Source organism: Gastrolobium bilobum, unplaced genomic scaffold (assembly GCF_033153095.1).
Source record: "Gastrolobium bilobum isolate Gb01-03AN ecotype WA unplaced genomic scaffold, APGP_CSIRO_Gbil_v1 utg109295, whole genome shotgun sequence".
NCBI lineage: Eukaryota > Viridiplantae > Streptophyta > Magnoliopsida > Fabales > Fabaceae > Gastrolobium > Gastrolobium bilobum.
The window spans coordinates 1-19,402 of record NW_026897464.1 but is presented as its reverse complement, the minus strand read 5'-3'; the positions used below and the strand labels follow the sequence as shown (position 1 = coordinate 19,402).

General features: G+C 33.5%; 1 protein-coding gene and 1 long non-coding RNA gene across 5 annotated transcripts; both read left to right on the top strand.

The window, feature by feature from the left end:
- Positions 1–6,520: 6,520 nt before the first annotated feature.
- LOC133307112 (increased DNA methylation 1-like) lies at positions 6,521–10,884 on the top strand. Of its 4 annotated transcripts, XM_061507534.1 has the most exons (7): positions 6,521–6,656; positions 6,975–7,118; positions 7,451–7,597; positions 7,891–8,004; positions 8,516–8,656; positions 8,912–9,052; positions 9,346–10,884. In XM_061507534.1, exon 7 carries the CDS (start codon positions 9,442–9,444, stop codon positions 10,738–10,740), a length of 1,299 nt encoding a protein of 432 aa, XP_061363518.1. In that variant the 5' UTR covers positions 6,521–6,656; positions 6,975–7,118; positions 7,451–7,597; positions 7,891–8,004; positions 8,516–8,656; positions 8,912–9,052; positions 9,346–9,441; the 3' UTR covers positions 10,741–10,884. The 4 variants fall into 4 exon arrangements, with proteins under 4 accessions (XP_061363518.1, XP_061363515.1, XP_061363516.1 ...); XM_061507531.1 differs by lacking the exon at positions 6,521–6,656 and having other exon boundaries at positions 6,833–7,118; XM_061507532.1 differs by lacking the exon at positions 6,521–6,656 and having other exon boundaries at positions 6,833–7,118; positions 8,516–8,661; positions 8,947–9,052.
- A 6,206-nt stretch (positions 10,885–17,090) lies between these two features.
- On the top strand, positions 17,091–18,849 carry LOC133307113 (uncharacterized). The gene is made up of 3 exons (XR_009751008.1): positions 17,091–17,245; positions 18,107–18,220; positions 18,696–18,849. It is a non-coding gene; the product is annotated as an uncharacterized LOC133307113 (long non-coding RNA).
- The last annotated feature ends 553 nt before the right edge of the window (positions 18,850–19,402 follow it).

Genomic DNA, 19,402 nt, shown 5'->3' with positions numbered 1-19,402 from the left:
ATATTGACAAGCCTTTCATTAGGTAGAAGAGTGCCAATGTTAGACAAATGATAACTTAAGAGAGTGTACTCTCCTAATGAACAAATTTAGAGTGATCTTTTAGGAAAGAGTTTTATACCAACTCAAGTTTTAAATATTCTCTCAAGGGAACAAAATATTAATTTGGTCCAAATTAGGATTAAAGAATGTCCAAATTTTTGTTAAATATGGTCTGCATGCACAATAAAAAAATATATTGAATTTATGCAGTATGTATGTACAAACAACCACCGTAACATTTCATTCTTCTGTTCACCTAAATTACATTACGGTGATCACCTCGATTGATAAGGTTAAATAATTAATTTCTAATTCCACTTCTCTAGTTGGATCGAAGAAGTATATGTGGTTATCATTGGTGAACTTGACAATCGTTGCTGCAGACAATGTTTATATTTCAATTTATTTAGAATTTTATTTTGTTATTTTTCAAAGATTTGCTTCTTTATTTCTACAAGAAGATTAATTATATATTTTGATAAATCTAAATATATTTTAATGACAATTAAACTTGCCAAACAAAATGCTGGTAAGATTAATTTTAACCAATGAGCCGGTCATAATTTGGGTTTGGATCGTGACATTTATTCTAATTATAAAATAGTTGTTACTTTTTTTTCACTCAGATTTCAGGTAGAGCACTTTTATTGGCAAAAAAATTAAAATAATGTTTTTTAATTAAATAATTACGTATTTATTGTAATTTTGAGAAAAATTACGGATCTATTGCACACTGTGACACCTCTTTTGGGCGTCTATCCCTAAGGGGAAGACGCCCAAATGAGGCGTCTCTCATGAGGTGTTGACACGTCACTTTTTTTTCCAAAAGAAAAATTAATTTAATCATAAAACTTCTAACGGCCATAACTTTTGACTCGAGTATCCAAATCAGGTAATTCTTTTTTTGATTTCACATAACTTTTCGAGATGTACGCAATGACATCTCATTTGACATATTTTATTTCTCACAAACACAATTTTAATTTGCAAGAATGGTATTAGAAGAGCGGTTAAACCCAGAAACCTCTGAGTTCTGGATCTGTGATTTAATATAAAAAAATAAATAAAATTTTGATTTGTGATTTAAATTTTTTTTATAATAAATTTTTTTATTATAACAAAAATTTGGTTTGTGATTTAAATTCAAAATAAAAATAAAAATTATTATTAATAAGAAAAACAAAATAAAGATTTGATTTGTGATTTAAACTAAAAAATCAATTTAAAAAATCTGTAGAAATAAAGGAAATAATTAAATAAATATTCTAAATTTCTAAGGAAGAAGGATATTATTTTTAAAATTAATGATTAATGCTATAATCTTCTGGGTTATTATTCGTGTTCTGAAATTAATGATGGTTTATGAATGTTTTTCAAAAATAAAATTACCTAAATTAGGCGTGATTGCCTCTTGATTGAAACCCAATTTAGACGTGATTGGTGATGTGTTAGGTTTTGACACGTGTTGACACGTGTCACATTTTTAAACTCAGAAGCCTCTGAGTTCTGCGTTTGTGATTTAAGGCAAAAAATAAATCAAGATTTGATGTGTGATTTACATTAAAAAAATTTGGTTTGTGATTTAAATTAAAAGTACTAATTATTATTAATAAGGAAAAAAAAATAAAGATTTGATTTGTGATTTAAACTCAAAAATCAATTTGAAAAATATGTATTAATAAAGGAAATAATTAAATAAATATTCTAAATATCTAAAGAAGAAGGATTACCTGATCTAAATTTAAATTATGTTGGTGAGAAATAAAATATATAAAATGAGATGTCATTGCGTAGATCTAGAAAAGTTATGTGGAATCAAAAAAGAATTACCTGATTTGGATACTCGAGTCAAAAGTTATGGCCTTTAAAAGTTTTATGATTAAATTAATTTTTTTTTTAAAAAAAAAGTGACACCTGTCAAAACCTCATGAGAGACGCCCCATTTGGGCGTGTTCCCCTTAGGGTGAGACGCCTCAATGGGGCGTCACATGTGACGCCCAAAAGAGGCGTCACAGTGTGCAATAGATTCGTAATTTTTTCCAAATTTACAATAAATACGTAATTATTTAATTAAAAAACATTTTTTTTTATTTTTTTTGCCCACTTTTATGTAATTAAGTTATAAAATATTCAATTAATCTTTTATTTATCTCGTTTTTGAGCTACGAGTTGTTATCTAGGTTGTCAAAAGAGTTATCAATCTCTTATTCTTATTCTGCATAAGTATTGCAGTTGACCATGCATTTTAGGGGATTAAAAAAAATTGTTTGAGATTCTTAAGTACATATTATTTTTCTTGGCTTAGTCCTATAATTTTTTGTTTTGACCAATAAAATTCCTTCATTGAAATTACTTGCTTATTTTACTCTCTCTCTCTGTTTTTTTTTTTTTTTTTTTGAATATTTTCTAAATGAAAAGGCAAGCAACTGGTACTAATGTGATCACCTAATTTTGATTGGGCTAAAAAATAATAATGAAAAAAAAAGACATTTTCGATTTGAATCCTATTTTTAGCTCATTAAGATTATATCTTATTTTTTTTCTCCAATAATTTATTTTCTGCGCAAGTTATATATATATATATATATATATATATATATATATATATATATATATATATATAGAATCAACTTACACCGGTATAAGAATAATAAATCTTACATCAAATCTTAACCGTTGATTTCCGTGCATCAAATGGTTGAGATTTATTGGGAATTAAAAATTAATTAATGAGTGAGACCTAATAAATCTTAACCGTTAGATGTAGAAAATCAATGATTAAGATTTGGTGTAAGATTTATTATTCTTACACCGGTGTAAGATGATCCTGCCCATATATATATATACTCAATTCAATTTATCTAATTTTATAATTTGGAGAATTTATTTTTTTAGGGTGAAATACCTAGATTGTGATAATAATACTGGAAAGAAAATAGAGCGAAAAAGGGAAATAAAAGGAAATAAATGGGAAATAAAAGGAAAACCAAAAGGAAATAAAAGGAAAACTAAAAAAAGGAAATAAAAGGAAAACTAAACTATATAATGTTCTGCTGACTAACAAAAAAAAACATAACATTCTATCATTCTTTCTTTCTTTGTTTCAATCCTTGTTTCTTTGCTTCGAGCTGATACTCATATATACATCTCTCTCTTCATCTAAATGGCTCCTACCGTTTGTATTGAACCTGAAAATATTCTCTTGAATTACCAAACAAGAAAAAGCAAGAAATCAAGGATGCAAACAAGAAAATGCAAGAAATCAAGGGTGCAATCAAGAAAATTATATTTTGTTATCCTTAAACCTCTTCTCATGAGTTGAGAGTGCTTCTTCGTAGCTATCTCTCTGATGTCGCACGTGAGAAGGATCAACGTCATAAAAAACTGGCAAAACCTCTTTTCCTAAAATATTTTCATGGGTTGTGGACTTGTGGTGTCGTGGACTTTGAACGAATACTGGCTCTACCGTCATATCCACGTGACCTAATCTCACCTGCTGTCTACGTCTCCCAATTTCGGAAGATGTTACAAAATAAATGTGAAGACATCATCTGTACCCGTCCCACATTTGATAATATAGATAACGAAATGAAACAGTAAATGAACACTACTGCTGAAGTTGCTACCCCTCTCTCTATTTCTCAATTGACACTCCGTGGGAAAATTTAGAAGCCATTTCTACCTCTCCCACTCTTGGGAAATTAATATCCAATTAATCTGAGTTTTAAAAATCAATGACTATACTAACTCAGTGGAACGTTTAAAAAATCAAACACTACCATACATATGTTAGAATCATGGAGATGGAAACCAAATTATTAAGCATATTATTATTTGATTAGTTTGTGTCCTAACTACAGTTAGCACACATAAACCTAACTCTAGTTACAATCAGTAAAACAAATTAACTAACCAAGGTTACTTGAGGATTCGAAAGCGTAAAGCCTATCCGCAAAACCTACCCAATCTCACGTTTATACCTCCATCCACGTACTTAAATTTACCAGAAAGACCTTTCTACCCTACGCTAAATCTAATTATAAATTCGCTTCTCCCATATGGAGAGGCCAGGATTTATATTGAGGGGTGAACTATAGAACAACAAAGTATTAGTTTTTCTTTCTGAATTTTCTCTCTGATTCTCGTCTTTTCTCTTCGCTTTCTTTGCTAAATTAAGCGTAACATTGGTGCTTTCATCTCTACTCATCCCCCACATCTTCTCCGCCCTCCTACCTCCGTTCACCTCCATGAGTAGCAAACCTGAAAACATTCAACAAAGTTTGGGTTACTCCGAAAAACCCCCAGAGACGAAAGAGGAACCAAAGGAGGCTGATAAGAAAGAGGAACCAGAGAAGGATGATAAGAAAAAGGGAGGAAAAGGAACAATTCAAGAGAATTAAACTTCTATCATTTTATTTTGTTATTTTTCAAAGATTTGCTTCTTTATTTCTACAAGAAGATTAATTATATATTTTGATAAATCTAAATATATTTTAATGAAAATTAAACTTGCCAAACAAAATGCTGGTAAGATTAATTTTAACCAATGAGCCGGTCATAATTTGGGTTTGGATCGTGACATTTATTCTAATTATAAAACATTGTTACTTTTTTTTCACTCAGATTTTTCAGGTAGAGCACTTTTATTGGCAAAAAAAATTAAAATAATGTTTTTTAATTAAATTATTACGTATTTATTGTAATTTTGGAAAAAATTACGGATCTATTGCACACTGTGACACCTCTTTTGGGCGTCACATGTGACGCCCATTGAGGCGTCTCACCCTAAGGGGAAGACGCCCAAATGGGGCGTCTCTGTCACTTTTTTTTTTCAAAAGAAAAATTAATTTAATCTTAAAACTTCTAAAGGCCATAACTCTTGACTCAATTATCCAAATCAGGTAATTCTTTTTTTGATTTCACATAACTTTTCGAGATGTACGCAATGACATCTCATTTGACATATTTTATTTCTCACAAACACAAAGACATTTTCGATTTGAATCCTATTTTTAGCTCATTAAGATTATATCTTATTTTTTTTCTCCAATAATTTATTTTCTGCGCAAGTTATATATATATATATATATATATATATATATATATATATATATATAGAATAGAATCAACTTACACCGGTACAAGAATAATAAATCTTACATCAAATCTTAACCGTTGATTTCCGTGCATCCAATGGTTGAGATTTATTGGGAATTAAAAATTAATTAATGAGTGAGACCTAATAAATCTTAACCGTTAGATGTAGAAAATCAATGATTAAGATTTAGTGTAAGATTTATTATTCTTACACCGGTGTAAGATGATCCTGCCCATATATATATATATATATATATATATATATATATATATATATATATATATATATATATATACTCAATTCAATTTATCTAATTTTATAATTTGGAGAATTTATTTTTTTAGGGTGAAATACCTAGATTGTGATAATAATACTGGAAAGAAAATAGAGCGAAAAAGGGAAATAAAAGGAAATAAATGGGAAATAAAAGGAAATAAAAGGAAAACCAAAAGGAAATAAAAGGAAAACTAAACTATATAAAAGGAAATAAAAAGAAAACTAAACTATATAATGTTCTGCTGACTAACAAAAAAAACATAACATTCAATCATTCTTTCTTTCTTTGTTTCAATCCTTATTTCTTTGCTTCGAGCTGATACTCATACATACATCTCTCTCTTCATCTAAATGGCTCCTACCGTTTGTATTGAACCTGAAAATATTCTCTTGAATTACCAAACAAGAAAAAGCAAGAAATCAAGGATGCAAACAAGAAAATGCAAGAAATCAAGGGTGCAATCAAGAAAATGCAAGAAAAGACAGAGGGATTCATCGGATGACGACGATGATGAGTGGACTCCGACAAAGACCCTGGTACAGTTTCCTTTACCAATAAATTCCTCTTCTTTTTGCCCCAAGCTTCCCATGTTACTCGATCTATGAGTTTTGGAATTTATATGTATGTGGGTCGTTGTCTTTTTTTCCTTATTTCATGGGTTTATCTGCATTATTTAACTTGTGATGCAAGTTTACGCTCCCTGTGTACGTGAGTTTAATAAATTTGCAATCTTTGAGGTTGAGGAAGTATAATAAGAAATTTGTTTTTTATTATTTATGTTAAATTTACATTATTTGAGATTGAGGTTGAGGAAGTTTAATACGCTCTCTGTATACAAAAATCAGGCAGTGCCAAAAAAAAAAAAAAAAATACACAAAACAGAAACAGTGACAGCATCACCAAAAATTAAAAATGTTCTGTATTATTATTTTTTATTTTTTTTTATTGCTTTAAAAAAATAAAAAAAAGAAAAAACAGTAGAAAATGAGAAAATCTTTCTCAGTAAAACTTTACAGTGACCCAAAGTCTTATACTTTTCACATACCCATTTACTTATTTGCCCCGCTCTGTCATCTTCATACTCTCGCCACTCTCAGCTAGTGAGTGCCATTGTTGCTCCACCATTGTCATCCACAACAAGTTTTCATCCAGAAATCTCATCATTTTTTAAAACCAGCGAGTGCCTTCCGCCACTGTTTGAGGAAGTATAATGAGAAATTTGTTCTCAGCTTCACATCGTTGGTAAGGTCGTGACTTTAAAAGATTATCGTCAATATGGGATTTGATTTTGTGAGACGTTTCTGGTAATCAGAAACAATCTATTAATTAATTATATGATTTTCTGTTTCTTAATTTCCTTTTATAAAATCCTTTTAAATTTTGTTGTTTATGGTAATAAATTTCCTTTTAACCAACGATTCATTAGTTTGTTGTTTCTTAATTTTGTTAAAATTTATGATTTGCTGTCCTGAAATTTCAATTTTTTTTGTAGATATTAATTATATGAAGTGTCAGGCATTTTCAAACAATCTAACAATGGCAATTTCATCTTTTGCACAGGAACAAAAGCAACCGAGAAAATGCAAAAAAGCAAGGGTGCATCCAAGAAAATGCAAGAATAGGCTGAGGGATTCATCAGATGATGACGATGATGATGATGATGAGTGGACTCCTACAAAGACCCTCCAACCTTATGCAGTGCCGGTACAGTTTTCTTTACCAAATTCCTCTTCTTTTTGCCCTAAGCTTCCCTTGTTACTCGATCTATGAGTTTTGGAATTTATATGTATGTGGGTCGTTGTCGTTTTTTCCTTATTTCATGGGTTTATCAGAAACAATCTAATAATTAAATGATTTGCTGTTTCTTAATTTCCTTTTGTAGATTCCTTTTAAATTTCCTTTTAACCAACGATTCATTAGTTTGTTAAAGTTATGATTTCCTGTCCTGAAATTTCAATTTTTTTGTAGATATTAATTACATGAAGTGTCAGGCAATTTCAAAAAATCTAACAATGGCAATTTCATCTTTTGCACAGGAACAAAAGCAACCGAGAAATTGCAAGAAAGCAAGGGTGCATCCAAGAAAATGCAAGAAAAGGCCGAGGGATTCATCAGATGATGACGACGATGATGATGATGATGAGTGGACTCCGACAAAGACCCTCCAACCTTATGCAGTGCCGGTACAGTTTTCTTTAATTATCTCATTATACTTCCTTAAAGATTGCAAAAAGAAACAATCTATTAATTATATGATTTGCTGTTTCTTAATTTCCTTTTATAAATTCCTTTTAAATTTTGTTGTTCCTGGTAATAAATTTCCTTTCAACCAACGATTCATTAGTTTGTTGTTTCTTAATTTTGTTATAGTTATGATTTGCTGTCCTAAAATTTCTATTTTTTTGTAGATATTAATTATATTAAGTGTCACGCATTTTCAAAAAATCTAACCATTGCAATTTCATCTTCTGCACAGGAACAAAAGCAACCAAGAAAATGCAAGAATAGGCTGAGGGATTCATCAGATGATGACGATGATGATGATGATGAGTGGACTCCGACAAAGACCCTCCAACCTTATGCAGTGCCGGTACAGTTTTCTTTACCAAATTCCTCTTCTTTTTGCCCTAAGCTTCCCTTGTTACTCGATCTATGAGTTTTGGAATTTATATGTATGTGGGTCGTTGTCGTTTTTTCCTTATTTCATGGGTTTATCTGCATTATTTAATTTGTGTTGCAAGTTTACGCTCTCTGTATATGTGAGTTTAATAAATTTGCAATCTTTGAAGAAGTATAATGAGATATTTGTTCTCAGCTTCAGATCGTAGGTAAGGTCGTAACTTTAAAAGATGATCGTCAATATGGGATTTGATTTTGTGAGACGTTTCTGGTGATCAGAAACAATCTAATAATCAAATGATTTTCTGTTTCTTAATTTCCTTTTGTAGATTCCTTTTAAATTTCCTTTTAACCAACGATTCATTAGTTGTTAAAGTTATGATTTGCTGTCCTGAAATTTCAATTTTTTTGTAGATATTAATTACATGAAGTGTCAGGCAATTTCAAAAAATCTAACAATGGCAATTTCATCTTCTGCATAGGAACAAAAGCAACCGAGAAAATGCAAGAAAGCAAGGGTGCATCCAAGAAAATGCAAGAATAGGCTCAGGGATTCATCAGATGATGACGATGATGATGATGAGTGGACTCCGGCAAAGACCCTCCAACCTTATGCAGTGCCGGTACAGTTTTCTTTAATTATCTCATTATACTTCCTTAAAGATTGCAAAAAGAAACAATCTATTAATTATATGATTTGCTGTTTCTTAATTTCCTTTTGTAGATTCCTTTTAAATTTCCTTTTAACCAACGATTCATTAGTTTGTTAAAGTTATGATTTGCTGTCCTGAAATTTCAATTTTTTTGTAGATATTAATTACATGAAGTGTCAGGCAATTTCAAAAAATCTAACAATGGCAATTTCATCTTTTGCACAGGAACAAAAGCAACCGAGAAATTGCAAGAAAGCAAGGGTGCATCCAAGAAAGTGCAAGAAAAGGCTGAGGGATTCATCAGATGATGACGATGATGATGATGAGTGGGCTCCGACAAAGACCCTCCAACCTTATGCAGTGCCGGTACAGTTTTCTTTAATTATCTCATTATACTTCCTTAAAGATTGCAAAAAGAAACAATCTATTAATTTTATGATTTGCTGTTTCTTAATTTCCTTTTATAAATTCCTTTTAAATTTTGTTGTTCCTGGTAATAAATTTCCTTTTAACCAACGATTCATTAGTTTGTTGTTTCTTAATTTTGTTATAGTTATGATTTGCTGTCCTAAAATTTCAATTTTTTTGTAGATATTAATTATATGAAGTGTCATGCATTTTCAAAAAATCTAACCATGGCAATTTCATCTTCTGCACAGGAACAAAAGCAACCAAGAAAATGCAAGAAAGCAAGGGTGCATCCTAGAAAATGCAAGAAAAGAAAGCAAGTGTCAGATGATGAATACTCTCAACCCATGAGTTTCGTAGGTGGTAAAAGAGCTGGTAAGGTCCTGCGATCGAGCGAAAGGGTAAGGAATGGGGATGAGGCACAAAGTTCTGGGAATCAACGAACAATCATCTCTTGGCTGATAGACAACAATGTGGTGCATTCAGAATCCAAGGTATTCTGTTACAGTAGAAATAATGTGGTGAAAAATGGGAGGCTATTGCATTGTGGAAGAATAGCTTGTGATTGTTGTGGTTCGGTTTTCTCCATCGCTAAATTTGAGGCTCATGCTGATTGTACAAAGCACAGACCATCTGCCAGTATCTTCTTGGAAGATGGAAGGTCACTGTTAGATTGCAAAAGAGAAGCACTGAGTTCGCAACAAAAAAAGAATGATGTTCTGATGCAGAGCGAAAGTGGTTATGAAGACAGGAACAACAACATTTGTTCCATTTGTAGTTATGGGGGTAATCTAATGCTATGTGACCGATGTCCATCCTCATTCCACCTTAGTTGTCTTGGTCTTGAGAAAGTTCCTGATGGTGATTGGTTCTGCCCCCCATGCTGCTGCAAAATCTGCAACCGACCTTCATGTAGAGAAGATTGTGCAGATAATTATCCGGATAACTGTTTTCTCTTCTGTTATCAATGCGAGAGCAAATTTCACCTTGGATGCGCAAATAATAATAGCTTTTGCAGTGTTGATTGTGGGGATATATTTTCCAGTCTACAGAAAATGATAGGAAAACCAATTCCAGTGGGTGAGGATAACCTAACTTGGACATTGTTGAAGACCGTGAAAAGTGATAACTGTTGCGAAGATCTTGAGAGCTTAAGTCAAATTGAAAGCAAGCTGAGTATGGCTCTTAGTGTATTCCACGAGTGTTTTGATCCAATTATTGATGCTCTCACCGGAAGAAATATTATATCAGATGTTATTTTTAGTAGAAGTTCAGAACATAAGCGTTTGAACTTTCGTGGGTTCTACACTGTGATTATGGAGAGTAATGATCATGTGGTTTCTGCTGCAACCATAAGGATTTATGGTCAAAAGGTTGCAGAGATACCTTTTGTGGCCACTAGGAAGCAGTTTCGAAGACAAGGAATGTGTAGCATCTTGATGAATGAGCTTGAGAAGCAATTGTGTCACTTAGGAATTGAGAGGATGGTTTTGCCTTCCACTGATAGTGCGATAGAGACTTGGACAAACTCATTTGGCTTTGCAAGGATGACAGATTCTGACAAGTCTCAATTGCTTGATTATGCTTTTCTAGACTTCCATGACACCACTATGTGCCACAAACCATTGATGAAAACTTCAATGTAACATTTTGATAGGATGTAAAGAAATCACAATATATGCAGTTTAATCTTAATTAGATTGCTTCATATTTTTCTTTCATTTGTATGAGAGTTGTAGCTAGATATCTCAACTCTGTTTTATCTCTCCATGCTGCGATACTGACTTGAAGGGAACATCTCCATTTCCTACTTAATCCTAGTGTGTAGCGTCATAACTGCAACTTGAATAGCATGTACTAGACAAAAGAAAATGCAGAGTAAGAGAGCAGTTCTAAACCAAGGATGGTTTTCGATTTATTATGGTTTTCGATTTTAATTATACCTCATTACTGTTAGATATTTAGTTATGTTGAATGTGTGTATTTCATTGGGTATGAAAATTATACCAACTATTGTTTGTTGAATAGTTTGTTCCCTATATGTGAGTACTTCATTGTATGTTTATTTAATTTAGATTGAATGCTTACCTAAGCCAAAGAACCTAGGCTGTTATGTTACTGCCATGTTGATTTGAATTTGCTGCCAGGGATCTTCTTTATAACCTTGGCGGTTTTATGAGGGATATTACAGTGTAATAAGGTTAAGACAATGCTTGTTTCTTTTGCAATGTGAATGGGAAGTTGTTATTACGACACTGTTTATTTAAAATACACATGAAAGATTGATTGGGCAATTGAATGTAGAAGTATTGTGGTTGACTTGATTGTGTATGCTGCAAGAATAAGGAATGAACCCCTTGGAGAATCAGCTTGGTGCCGCTGTTTGGAAAAGTGGGCTGGCCACTTGTATTGAAAGTGCTCTATGGTGAACAATTGTGTTTATTGCTTGTTCGTATGGAAAATTTGTGTGCAATTGGTTGTTATGTGAATAAATTGCGAAGATATTTTCTTGCACTATGTCTACTTTATCTTGGACTAACCTTGTGCAAGGAAAGGGAATAAGATTTTTGAAAGAATCCATATATTGCTATTCAAAAATACGGAATAAACTTGGGATTCTTTAGCTTAAGATTTTTCACCCCCCTTTTTGGGTTACTATTTTAGGGGCCTTGATAGTATGGGATCTACCCCAAGAGAAGAGAGTTAGTTTATGTACATCTGCCCCTAAATGGAGGATAGATCAAATGATTGTTTAATGGTTTATAGGCAGAGTTTTTACATGCATTTAGATGTTATGATTCTGTTATGGAGATATAATGTGGTTATGATTATATTTTATTATGTTATGTAGTGATGTATGTATATATCATATATGTCATGATCAATCATGGTGTTGTACCTAAAACAGTTTGGGAAAACATGAAATAAGAGTATGTTACCTTATTAAATGTTCAAGTATTGGACAATATCTTGTAGGCTCAATTTTAGAAGGTCAATTGGATAATGTTGCTTGAAAAATTAAATGCTTGTGGTTGTTTGAGACATTGGGTTCGTTCAGAAACGATGTATTTTAGCATCTAGTTTGTTTTTGCATATTTAAGCAATGAATATGCGAGTAAGGAAGTATTTTTGCTATATTTTTGGCTTACGTGGATATTCGAATACTTATGGACTTGAAGATATTGGATATTGTGTAATATGTATTTAGATACTTTGTGCTATATATCTGGATACCACATTGGAAGAAAATATTTAGATAAACAAGATAACACATCTTGTATTGCAGATCTTTTTCTTTCCTAATCAGAATAGTCTAACGTTCCCCTGTTATAATTAGACATTAGGAACGGCTTTGATTGAAGTTTAAACTTGCATATTTGTTTTGTTTGAAATGTTTGCTGTATTTAAATCCTATTTTATTGAAGGTTGGAATAGTTAAAGGATATATTTCACAAATATAAGGGTCTATTTGATTTGTTTAAAAATAATACAATGAAAAGCACAAAACTCTCTGTCGAACCCTTTAAGGAGATAATTTTATTTATATATATAAATATGTAAAGTTTATTTTTCTTTTTCTTTTTCTTTCTTTTACATAGGCCCACATGAAATTTCAAGACATATATCTATAAGATAAAATTATATTGTAATGTTAATCCCTAGGCCTAAACATTAGGGGACAAAACAAAATTAAGGGTATTGCGCAAAATAAAAATATTTATTCCTTGCCAAACCATGGGATATTTTGGGTATGCATGAAACCTTTTTCAAAATTAAATTTTTTTTTTAATTTTTGTTCCCAGAAACAGAAATGGATAGAAAACTCATTTGGTAAAATCGGTTTAAAGTTTTGTTCCTCGGATGAACCAGTTTAATTTTTGTGTTGAGGAACAGAAAATAGAATCAACTTTTGTTTTTCTGTTCCCTGACATAAAATGAGAAACACTTATCTCTCTCAATCATTCTCCACCTCTACCATCATCACCACCACCACCATCATTCGACACGATCACCGCCACCATCATCGCCGCCGCCGTCGTACCACTAGTGTCGTCGTCACCACCCCCACTACCACGATGCCACCGCCAACACCTCCACCCATCACTACCACCATCATCGTCGTCGTCGTCGTACCACTAGTGCCGTCATCACCACCACGATGCCATCACCACCATCACTACCACCATGCCACCGTCACCACCACCACAACTACCACGCCACCACCACCATCACCACTATCGCCATCAACCACTACCACCATCATTGCAACCACTGCCGTCACCGCCACCATTGCGATCACCACGCCACTGCCACCACCACTGTTATCAACCACCACTACCATTGCCGCAGTTACTGTCGGCACCACCTTCGCCGCCGCCACCAACCACCACCACCACCACCATCGCATCCACTTCCGTCACCACCACCACCATTACACCATGTCACTGCTACCATTATTGCTGCCACCAACCACAATTGACACCATCCCCACCACCATTGTCGCATCTACTGTCGTTACCTCCACTACCACCGTTGTCGCCACCATTACCACTGCTACCGCCGCAGCCACTGCCGTCACAACCACCACCACTATCATCACCATCGCTACCGTACCGCCGCCACCACCACACCATGCCACTCCCCGCTGCCGCCGCCGCCACCATAACCACACCATATGGAAAGGAAAGTGATGATACATATTTTTTTTTATTTAATAGGAATTATTTTTATTATATTATTTATTGTGTTATTAAACACAATTCTCATTCTCGGAATAAAATAGAACATGTTATCAAACACATTTTTTTTCTCAGAAATTGTTTCAAGGCACAGAAATAGAAATGAATTATTTCTTTTTAGAAATAGTGCTAGGGAATAGAATGATTGTCTTGCACACCCTTTTTGTCCCAAAAATCAAAATCACCTTCCCCATCATGACATTAACATGTGAATTCAGCACTCAACAACAAAACCTTTACAGGAACAAACTTTTGGCTCAATGGAAAATGAAAATCCAGGTCGAACTGAATCTTAATCATAAACCTCTTTGCCTTTAGAAACACCTTCAATTTTAATTACAACCACACATTTCTTATCGGAACCTTCCATTCCAGGAGACCCGGATCTGATTGCGTGCTTCCTCTCCTCGCAGCTGCTCAAAGACCTGGACTCAAACCCTCACTTTGTCGCGAATTCCTTCATCGCAACTTCCCCAACATCACCCCAACACTCCATTGTCATTCTCAAAACATGAATATGGTTTAGAGAGAGAAACCAAAAAGAAGGATGAAAAATTAAAATATAAATAATTAGATACATATAATGGGTCTTTATTTTGTAACGTTACATGAAGGAAATTCCTATCATCCAACGGTAAAAGACAAAAACAAAAAATGATAAAAAAGGCTTTAACGATTCTAAAGTGAATGTAGATAAGTTATGTACATTCGCTTCCAAAACGACATCGTTTTGGATTGAAAAATTAAAAAATTATAATGAAAAAGATTATTATAACCTTTAAAATAAATTATAATTACAAAAATACCTTGATTTTCGTCTCAAAACGACGTCGTTTTGGATTCTATGTAAATTAATTATCTACATTGACGCTAGAAAAAGAGAATCCATAAAAAAGTGGGATAAAACACTTTGTTCAATAATTTTGTTTTGTCATATCTTAACATGATCAAATTATTTTTCTTATCACAACTCTTATTTATCCCACATATAATATGGAGCAACTTTAATAATGATTAAATGAGATACATATAATTAGATTAGTCTGATAAAACTATTAATGGTGAAAAAAATATGAGATTTTTTTTTTCTTTTTTGCCACAGAAAACACTCAAATAAAAATGAGAGATCTCATCATAAAAGAAAGAGAGAAAAATAATTTAATGAAATCCACTCATTTTCTAGGTGAGTGATGGAGAAAAAAAAGTTTAGCAAAAAAAGAAAAAACATTAAACCTCATGGAGTTTATGAGTCATGAGGGTTAGCATTAAGTTTAGGAGTTTTGAAAGGTTAAGAGTCAGTCGTTATGTTTTGTTATTAAGTTTGGTTTTAATTGTGGTTTATGGCTATTTAGTGTTGCAGTTTTAGAAAGGCAAACTATAGCCTATAAATAGTCTAGTATATTGTTTGAGAAATACAGAATTGAGAAGCAACGAAGTTTAGTAAAATATTTCACAGAAGTTTGTTCTCTTTCTCCACAAGTCCTCACGACATTCTTGAATAGTTGTTTTATTTGTTGATTTTGTATTTGAGCGATCCTACAAATTGGTATCAGAGCTATGGGAAAAAAGAGCGAGTTAGAGGTGCCACTCTTCCATGGAGTTAAGGATGAAGCATTAGATTGGCTTCTTTGTTTGAAGGAACATTTTCGGAAAGAAAAAACCTGGACGGAAGACAAATGGCAGGTAGCCATGAGAAGACTCAGAGGAAGCGCAATCAAATGGTTCCGTACATGGAATTGCCACGACTTTAATAATATGTGGAAGGATTTTCTAATGGCCTTCATAACAAAATACTTGCCTGGACGTTTTGATCTGATTAATGAAGAAGATGAAATCTTCAATGATGAAGATGAAGATGATGAGAATGATGCGGATGAAGAAGAGACCGAGATGGCGGAATCCGAGGTTGCCAACGGCAACCCATCCGCAGAGGAGATTTACGTTTCAGAACGCGTAAGAGACGACTCGGAGAAGAAGACGATGGAGATGACTGAGAACAAGGGAGCCGAGATAGAAGAGGAGGAGAACCAAGGAGCCGAGATCGAAGCGGAGAAGGACGGGAATGACGAGTCCATTATCGAGGTAGAAGACTTCGTGGAACCTGAGTGTCTGGAGACAGAGTCGAAAATCGAAAAGGAGATTGAGAAGCTGAGGTGCTTGATGGAGACCAACATGGAGGAGACTGCGAATCCGAGTTCCGTGTTGATAACCGGGATGGGGGAGATCCTGGCTAAATCACCGAGTTCATCTTTTGGAGAAGAGCTCGACCCCGGCGTGATGAGGTTGACTTCGGCGACCGGCATAGGTCGCTGGTCCGAGATGCCATTGAGGAGGTGCGAGGAAGACGGCAATGAAGGAGCCGAGAACGGCGAAAAAATGGAAGGTGCATTTGAAGAAAAGGATGTGGTCTTGAAGAGAAAAAGAGGTTTTGTTGACAATACCAATGATGCAGAAATTGGGATTGGCCGAGGAAATAAAATTGTGAAAGCAACTGATACTGGGAAGAATTTGGGTGACGAGAAACTTGCAGATGAAGAAGTTACAGCGAATGGAAACAAGGAAAGTCCTGCTAATGAAACTGAAAATATCAGATTGAAGAAGCCGCCACCGGATAAAATAAAATATGTTCAGAAAAATAATTGCAGGGAAGATATTTTTTTGGTGCTAGATGTTTTTTGTTAGTGATCAAGATTGAAGAAAACAAGCGCGATCAGAAAGTTGAAGAAAAGCAGAAGCAACACGAAGAAAGAAAGAAGCATTTAAGTTTACGGGGGAGTTTTGTTAAGTAAACGTTAAATGTTACTTTAATGTGTTTAAAGTTGTCAGTTATGGATAGTTTATGAGTCATAAGGTTAACATTTATCTTAGGAGTTTTGGCTTGAATTTGTCGGTTACGGAGTTTATGAGTCATGAGGGTTAGCATTAAGTTTAGGAGTTGAGTTTTGAAAGGTTAAGAGTCAGTCGTTATGTTTTGTTATTAAGTTTGGTTTTAATTGTGGTTTATGGCTATTTAGTGTTGCAGTTTTAGAAAGGCAAACTATAGCCTATAAATAGTCTAGTATATTGTTTGAGAAATACAGAATTGAGAAGCAACGAAGTTTAGTAAAATATTTCACAGAAGTTTGTTCTCTCCACAAGTCCTCACGACATTCTTGAATAGTTGTTTTATTTGTTGATTTTGTATTTGAGCGATCCTACAGTAACATAGTTTGCAATGCATCAAAATTTATGGTTGCTATTCTAATGACGGCAGGTTCTGAATTCAAATGGAGTTGTTCTTGTTGAATTCTTTGCTCCATGGTGTGGTCATTGTAAGGCTCTAACTCCTACATGGGAGAAGGCAGCTACTGTCTTAAAGGGTGTAGCTACTGTGGCAGCACTTGATGCTGATGCTCACCAGTCATTGGCTCAGGTTGTTTTTTGTTCCTTTCAGTCTAGTCTCCATTTTATGTGAAGAGAGATAGATACGAAGACATTAATACAGGGACTCAAATTTTGGCAGGGCCCCATTATGTAACATCTTTGTGTCTATCTCTCAGATAATATGAGAGGATATATTCCCTCATTTTTTTATATTATATGAAATCTGTGAAATGATGAATATGATGTATGTGTTGTTTACTTGTTAATCAACCTTTCCTGGATATGAAGATGCAATATTACATGTTTAAATTTTCTACAAAATGTACACCAAAATTACCATTTTTGGACCAAGCATGATAGACTTTCCTATACATCACGAATAACCACTGGGAACTTGGTAGTTTTTTTTTTTTTTTTTTCAAAAAAAAAAAATTTAATACCATGAATTGATCTCATCATTTCAGCCATTTGAGATATAAGGATGCTTGTAAGACATTGTTGCATTTGGTGACATTGTTGCATTTGGTCAAAGAATCTACGTATCATGCAAAATATGTCGTATGTATAAAGATTCCCCACTTCTTGTTTCAAGCATTACTTTCTATATATAAAGCAACAAACAATATCTCTCTTGCATTTGTTCTTTGTTTGTATAACCTGGATTAAATAAAAGAATATTTCTTTGGAGCAACCCTAAAAGAATTTTTCAGTGTATAAACATTCTTTTTCTCTCTTACATAACCTCTATTATTGTTTGCATGGTTAAACATATTATCCTTTTCCTTTTACTCTTGTAGGCTTCTACAGTTACGATGTAAACGTTGTGCTATATTCTTCATTAATTATAAACTTTATATTGAAAACTTCAAAAACATTGAATTGTGTGTGTGATTTATTTAATTCCATATAGGAATAAGGGGTAAGAGGATTTCCAACCATAAAGGTGTTTGCACCTGGGAAGCCACCTGTTGATTACCAAGGAGCTAGAGATGTCAAACCAATTGCTGAATTCGCTCTTCAACAGGTTTGTTTGAAACTCTTATGGGGTGTTTTAATATTTTTTACCTGAAATACAGTGAAACCTGGCTGTCAACGAGAGCTTTTGTTGCATAAGTTATGTTGGGCGTGGGGAGAGTAGATGAATTTCTTGTTTTATTTAAAACAAACAATTTCTTCCAATCACATCAGTGCATTTAAAATAATGGCTTGTGCCTTACTGCTAAGGTGATGTAAAGATTGTGTCCATTTCACTTGCTGTGTTGTCATTCGTGGTTTGCAACTTAATTGACGTTTTTTGTGTTGGTGCCCAGTGAAAAGTCATAATTGGCTTTTTATTGAAATAAATAAATAAATTCTGAGTTACTGCCTTGATTTCTCATGGTAATTTATCAGTTAATTAATGTGATTTGTTACTCACAGTTAAGAACTTTCTTGTGTTTTATTATAGGCAGTAAGTTACTCCAAACTATTGCATGCTTATTTTTTGTTTGTATGTGCAGTTAAAGACTCTATTGAAAGAACGTTTAAATGGAAAAGCAACTGGGGAATCAAATAAAAAGTCAGAACCCAGTGCTTCAGTAGAATTAAACTCTAGCAACTTTGATGAATTGGTTCTCAAAAGCAGAGAACTTTGGATTGTAGAATTTTTCGCACCTTGGTAAGTGTATTCTACAGTGCTTATTAACATCTTTCTCTTTTTTTTTTTTTCTTGATAACTAGTCAAAAATTCCCCTCTGGTCTTGGTCAAAACGATCCCTCGCTATCTTTATTTTGGTTATTTTTTTTTTAACCAAGATTTGCCATGTTGGTTGTGTTCTCAGTCTCTTAAGTAATTGTATCTTTGAAAGCTTTTAAATTCTTGCCTTTTCTTAGTTCTGCATAAGACTTTTAAATTCTGTCTTAATTAGATCAATTTATATTTTTCTGATTGCATTGTTGTTACCAGTCTCTAATGAGCAGGTTCAATGTTCAAGGATTCCCAACTATCTTGGTATTTGGTGCCGACAAAGAGAGCCCGATTCCTTATGAGGGTGCTAGAACAGCCTCAGCTATTGAATCATTTGCTCAAGGGCAGCTGGAAACGAATGTTGCTCCTCCTGAAGTAACTGAGCTGACTGGTCAAGTAAGTGTACTTAACTGCCAACTTGGTTGTGGATTAGTTAGAAAGATAGCATACAAGAAAATTAACATAAGCCTTATCTTTAGG

Excerpts from the sequence above, each read along its gene's own strand:
- LOC133307112 (XM_061507531.1), top strand. The coding sequence starts at position 6,870 with ATGATTTGCTGTCCTGAAATTTCAATTTTTTTTGTAGATATTAATTAT. Across the intron at positions 7,598-7,890 it reads TCCAACCTTATGCAGTGCCG|GAACAAAAGCAACCAAGAAA; the intron begins GTACAGTTTTCT and ends TCTTCTGCACAG. Across the intron at positions 8,657-8,911 it reads TCCAACCTTATGCAGTGCCG|GAACAAAAGCAACCGAGAAA; the intron begins GTACAGTTTTCT and ends TCTTTTGCACAG.